The sequence below is a fragment of the Vipera berus genome (assembly GCF_964194415.1).
Source record: "Vipera berus genome assembly, chromosome: 6".
Lineage (NCBI taxonomy): Eukaryota > Metazoa > Chordata > Lepidosauria > Squamata > Viperidae > Vipera > Vipera berus.
The window spans coordinates 5,569,223-5,575,762 of record NC_138208.1 but is presented as its reverse complement, the minus strand read 5'-3'; the positions used below and the strand labels follow the sequence as shown (position 1 = coordinate 5,575,762).

The 6,540-nt window shown below is 46.3% G+C and overlaps 1 protein-coding gene across 1 annotated transcript in view; it reads right to left on the bottom strand.

Annotated features, from left to right (window-relative positions):
• Positions 1–793: 793 nt before the first annotated feature.
• ABCD2 (ATP binding cassette subfamily D member 2) overlaps positions 794–6,540 on the bottom strand; it is a gene marked incomplete at both ends in the record, with an annotated part of 28,438 nt that continues 22,691 nt past the window's right edge. Inside the window, 4 exons of the mRNA XM_081331938.1 lie at positions 794–1,004; positions 2,148–2,273; positions 3,677–3,761; positions 6,260–6,405. Coding sequence (XP_081188064.1) covers positions 794–1,004; positions 2,148–2,273; positions 3,677–3,761; positions 6,260–6,405 — 568 coding nt within the window. The remainder of the gene's footprint in view (positions 1,005–2,147; positions 2,274–3,676; positions 3,762–6,259; positions 6,406–6,540) is intronic.

Below are 6,540 nucleotides of genomic sequence, written 5' to 3'. Positions count from 1 at the left end.
CACTCTTCCTTGCCACTGTTGTTAAGTGAATCACTGCATTTGTTAAGTTAGTAACAGGTTTGTTAAGTGAATCTGGCTTCCCCATTGACTGCATGTCAAAAGGTCGCAAAAGGGGATCACGTGATCCCGGGACACTGTGGCCATCATAAATATGAGTCAGTTGCCAAGGGTCTGAATTTTGATCACGTGACCACGGGGATGCTCCCAATGGTCGTTAAGTGTGAAAAACAGTCCTAAGTCGCTTTTTCCAGCAATGTGTTACCTTCGGTCACTAAACAAACGCTTGTAAGTTAAGGACATGAGATTTTTCATTGGGATTTTCATCTTATGGAAATTCTCAATCACCCAGGAGGTTGTTTTTTTTTTCTTTCTTTTCAAAAAGGCAAGTAGGCTTTCTTTGTTTTGCCTTGAAGTCTGAAAGCAACGTCTTCAAGGAAATACAAAGAAAAGTCCAGTTGCCTTTTTTGGGGGGGGGAACCCCAAAAACCACCTTTAAGAAATTGGGCTTTTCACGCTGCTTCAAGACCCCAGTTTTCACCCTCAGCAAACAAACATATGTACCTCACTAAAATTCATTACAACAGCATTTTCTTTCCCAACACAACACATTTTCTGAAAGCATCTAGTTTCTGGCCAATTCTGTTGGATTTCAACTCTCAGAATCCCCCCCAATAGCACCAGATTATGAGAGGTGAAACCCAGCACATCCAAAGCCCATTAAAACCCGGGCAATCCACCTTGTAAATGTAAATTAGTCATATATATTGTGGGCAGGGAGAGAATCCTAAAGGGTTTATTCTCCTTTATCCGCTGTTTTAAACACAGAATCTTCCCCTAGAGTTTTGCAAAGTTCATTTAGCCTTTGCTGCATTTTTGGCATCCCCGCAAGTTGCGATTCGAGTCTCTGCTTTTCCTCGCTCAGAGTTAAGCGGATAGCAGAGTCCAGCTCTTCGAAACGCCAGCCTCCTTCTCCGTCAAACTGGAGCAAGTGCGTATGGTACTTCCTGCAGAATAAAAAGAGGCAAGGGTGGGGTGGGGAAACTCACTATAAAATCGAGCAATGGGACCCCTGCGTTAATATACTGCTCAAAAAAAAATAAAGAACAGAAAATAAGACATCCTACTATTAAATACAGTAATTGTGTTAAGTGTTCCCTTTATTTTTTTGAGCAGTATATATACTCACAACTGGGTCATACAGTTCTTTATAGCCAGTTTTGTACTCTCTCCCTCCAACTTTCCCGGGGGAAGGGAGAGAGATACAGAATACAGAGTAACAGAGTTGGAAGGGACCTTTGGAGGTCTTCTAGTCCAACCCCCTGCTCACGCAGGAGACCCCAGCCTAGACCATTCCAGAGAAATGGCTGTCCAGTCTCTTCTTAAATGGAGAGAAGAAGAAGCACCCTCAACTTCTGGAGGCAAGTCGTTCCCACTGATTAAAGTGGGAGGTCTTGACAGGGAAACTGTAGTGTATGTGTTCTGTACCAGCCTGCTACCGGCCCTGCAGCAAAAGCAGGGACAACCTCTTTTTCAAGAAGGCAAGAGGCTGGAATTACGCCTGCCAAATTTATTGCTACAAAAACAAACGGAACAAGATACGAACCAAGAAACAGGAGCTTTAAGAAACAGGAACTATCCAAGCGGTTGCCTTCAGCAAACCAGCCCTCCCACACATTCCCCTTAAATACAGTTCAGGGCGTGGCCTCTCTCTGCCTCCTTCCGAGGTGCCCCATTGCCTTCCTCTGTTTACTCCTGACTGACTGCCTCCTGCGTCGGGCGTCCTTGAACAGGGCCAGCTGTGGGTCATCTTCATCCACGCTGTCAGGCTCACACAGCTGGGTCTGCATGGTGACCAGATGAGAGGGGCCTGGCTGGGGGCTCTCATCAAGCTGTCCAATCCCCTCAGCAAGCTCTTCAACACCCCCCTCCTCCTCCTCTGAGTCGTCCGACCCAACTGCCGAACCCACAGGCTGACCCTGAGTCACAACAGTATGCTCTTAAAGCATACCCTTTCCAAATTACAAGGTGTGAAGAACTCTTGTTATTTATTATTTATTTAAGCAGCAAGAGGCTTAAAGCCACATTATTTGATGCCCCACTGAACGACGGGGAAGAGGGAAGCGTGCATTCCTCTCTAGTGGACTCACCAAAGAGATAGCCTGTGAGTTATTGAAAGCAGGGATATGCCGGCACCTTTTGCAGCCTGGAATATTTTTCCTTCCACATCAATGCTGACAGCACTCGTACATTCATCTAGCAACGCGTATTTCGGCCTGGCAAAGTAGAGAAACACAATTATTCTTTTTTCTTTTTTTGCTGTTCCCCTGAATGCTGCACAGCTACTCCTCGGCTGACAGTCATTCTTTTAGCGACCGTTTGAAGCGACAGCCATTTTTCTTGCGTTTCTCCTGATGCCAGGATGGACAGTCTCTCCACTTCAAAGCAACTGGATTGCCAGAATAAGCCTCTATGGGTGTCCCTGTTTCATCTCCTCTCAAAAGAAATGCCGCTAAATTTACATTTGCCGCTTGTCGGCACCACTCCCTGATTTTCATTCACACCGTTCCCGACCCACATATTTCTCATTAAAAATGATTTTTTTTCCTTCTTGCAGATCTCCACAGGAAGATAAGGCTGAAATCTCTCTTTTCGTCTAACCTGCTTTCAGCTGACTGAGGGCTTTTCATACAGCCCAGAGGAAGCATCCTACTGTCCTTGGAAAGTTGCACGTGATCGATTGTCTAATGCCAGACACATTGGATGGAATCCATAGCTTCTAGAGGGCACAACCAGTTGCCCTCTAGTTGCATTTTTTCTCCTTTTTTTCAGAATCTTTCTGAACGAAATCCGCACCAAGTGGTGATTTAATAGGTCTAACCCTTTTTGCTTTGCTGGATCCCGTTGTTGTTAATTCTTTGCTTGCATTTATAGTGTCAGGTGCTTATAAACCAGGGTTTCCCAACCTTGGCAACTTGAAGATGGCTGGAGTTCAACTCCCAGAATCCTCCGGCCAGCATAGCTGGGAGTTGAAGTCCACCCATTTTCAAGTTGCCAAAGTTGAGAAAGACTGCTTTAGACCAGGGCTTTTCAACCAGTGGTACGGGTACCACCTGTGGTCCATGGGCACCTAGCAGGTGGTACGCGACCATCCTAGAAAAGTGGTAGCGGGGGAGGGGAATGAGCTGAACCGGTGGCAGCACCGCACAAGCCTGAGCGAGAGACGGCTGGAGCTGCAGGGCTGTCAGGGCTCAGCGGAAGCAACAGGATCAGCGCCAGGCTCCAGCTGGAGCTCAGCGCTGATCCTGGCGCTTCTGCTGAGCCCAGAAGAAGCACCGATCAGCTGGAATGTTGCAGCAGATCCAGGGTCTTGCGATTTACATTCAGATGCTTGGCAACTGATTCATTTCTTTCAGTGGCATTGTAACTTCGAACAGTCACTAAGCGAACTGTTGTAAGTCAAGGACTACCTGTAATTCATCACTTTTTTCCTGTTTTTTTTTTGGTCATCAACTTTTTGACACCTTGCTAGGCGACTGGTGGTACTTGGATGTTGCCATATCCTAAAAGCGGTACAATGGGTGAAAAGGTTGAAAAGCCCTGCTTTAGACTCTCAGTGGCGATATACTAACTCGTGACTTATTCCATCCTCGCTGAAATCAAAAATATTAAGTCTTACCTGTGATAAAACATCCGAGCCATGCCCATTCTCTGCTTCTCTCCTCCAGATAAGACGTCTTTCCATTCGACCACAGCGTTCCAACCTTCGGGAAGAGACATAAAAGTCATGAGGGGCTTCCTGTGTATTTTACAAACTCTTTGCATCCTTGGTAAGGCCACCTTAAGGGACGCGGTGGCTCAGTGGGTTAGGACGCTGAGCTTGTCGATCAGAAGGTCGGCAGTTTGGCGGGTCGAATCCCAAGTGCTGCGTAACAGAGTGAGCGCCTGTTACACGTCCCAGCTTCTGCCAACCTAGCAGTTCGAAAGCACGTAAAAATGCAAGTAGAAAAATAGGGACCACTACGGTGGGAAGGTAACGGCGTTCTCTGCGCCTTTGGCGTCTAGTCATGCCGGCCACATGACCACGGAGACGTCCTCGGACAAGCGCTGGCTCTTCGGCTTTGAAACGGAGATGAGCACCGGCCCCTAGAGTTGGAAACGACTAGCACGCATGTGCAGGGGAACCTTTGCCTTTACCTTTAAGGCCACCTTGGCCAACTCAAAAGAAGAGTTCCCCAAACGCCGTAAAAGTAGCCCAGGCTACGGAGAGGTCTTTGGTGAAAGAAGCAAAATACAGGTGTGGTCCCTGACTTAGGACCACCATTTATTGATTGATTTCTTTGTTTCAATTTAGAGCCTGCCCACCTCGCCACGAGGTAACTCTTGAGCGGCTGACGCCATTTCAGCCCAAAATTTCTGTCACTAAGTGAGACCGATGTCAAGTGAGCTTTGCCCCATTTTGTGACCTTTCTTGTCACGGTTGTTAAAGGAAGCCCTGCACATTTTACGTCAGTAACCCGGCTGTAAATCGGATCTGGCTTCTCCCATTGACTTCGCTTGTCAGGAGGTCGCAAAAGGGGATCACGTGACACACACACACACACACACGCACCCCGGGGACGCTGCAACTGTCATAAATATGAGTCAGTTGAGCAAGGAGTTGGACTAGAAGACCTCCAGGGTCCCTCCCTCCCAACCCTACTATTCTCTGTCTCACTCAGAGTAGCCTTCTGAATTTGGATCACGTAGCCAGGGGGAGGCTGCCGCAGTTGTAAGTATGAAAAGCAGTCGTAAGTCGCTTTCTTCAGCGGCATTGTAACTTTGACCGGTCACAAAACAAATCATCGTAAATCGAGGACTACTTCTATAGAGTTATTGCAGGAAAGTTAGCCTTTCCAGAAAAGATTCTAAAGGTGCATGTGAAACTACAGGAAAGACATGGACAATTCTGGTCAGGGACCTGTTTATGCCAGCAGAATCCACAGGACAAATGTCCATGGAGTTTCTCAGCCTCCAAGTATGGTTATCCCAAAGGTGCTTTTTTTCAGGAGCCAGCCGTGTGCTGCAACTGCCAAAAAAGCCAACGCAGTCCAAGGTTGCATTAACAGAGGGACAGAATCAAGATCACGTGAAGTGTTAATACCACTTTACAAGGCCTTGGTAAGGCCACACTTGGAATACGGTATCCAGTTTTGGTCGCCACAAGATAAAAAAAAGATGTTGAGACTCTAGAAAGAGTGCAGAGAACAGCAACAAAGATGATCAGGGGACTGGAGGCTAAAACATATAAAGAACAGTTGCTGGAATTGGGTATGTCTGGTTTAATGAACAGAAGGGCGAGGGGGGACATGATAGCAGTCTTCCAGTATCTCAGGGGCTGCCCCAAAGAAGAGGGAGTCAAGCTATTCTCTGAAGTACCTGAAGGCAGGACAAGAAGCAACAGATGGAAACTAATCAAGGAGAGAAGCAACCTGGAACTAAGGAGAAATTTCCTGACAGTGAGGACAATTAACCAGTGGAGCAACCTGCCTCCAGAAGCGGTGAATGCTCCAACACTGGAAGTTTTTAAGAAGAGACTGGACAGCCATTGGTCTGAAATGGTATAGGGTTTCCTGCCTGAGCAGGGGGTTGGACTAAATGACCTCCAAGATCCCTTCCAACTTTATTATTATTATTATTATTATTATTATTATTATTATTATTATTATTATTATTATTGTTGTTGTTGTTGTTGTTGTTGTTGTTGTTGTTGTTGTTGTTGTTGTTATACTTTCTTGTGTTTCTTTTGAAGACATTTCACTTCTCATCCAAGAAGCTTCTTCAGCTCTGACTGGATGTTGGGAAGTGGAAGGATTTATACCGTTTGCAGACATCTGGTCATTTGCATTCCTAGACAATCATTGAAACCAGGGTCACATGAGTAGTGCAAATGTGTGTGGAGCCTTCTTGGCTGAAGGTGACCCTGGTTTCAACAACCCTCTAAAGGAAGGCAAACGACCAGCTGTCTGCAAGGAGTATAAATCCTTCCACTCCCCAGCATCCAGTCAGAGCTGAAGAAGCTTCTTGGATGAGAAGCGAAACGCCTTCAAAAGAAACACAAAGAAAGTCCAGCTGCCTCCTGGGGGGCAAAGGAAAAAAAAAGCAGCTTTGGGACTGCAGGAGGACAATTGATCTGACGGACTTTCCTGGTTTCATTGGCCTTTGCAATCCCAACTTCCTAACGATATGCCATATTTTCCCGGGGGGGAGGGGAAATGCATACCTCCCTCTCTCTGAATAATATGATTCAGATGAACTATCTGTAGGATAAACTCTAGATCCAGGTCTTGGTATCCTTTTTCATGCATGTCATCCACTGAATCAGGATAGATGACTTGATCCCGTAGCGTTCCCAGGGACATGTAAGGCCTGGAAGAAATTTAAAAAAAAAAGATAATTGGAATTTGCCCTCTTCTTGCCTGGGATATCGCATCTCAACCCTGCTATTTCAGGCTGCTGTTCTCCCAGCAGCAAATAATGCTTTAAACGCCACGTTTCTAAATA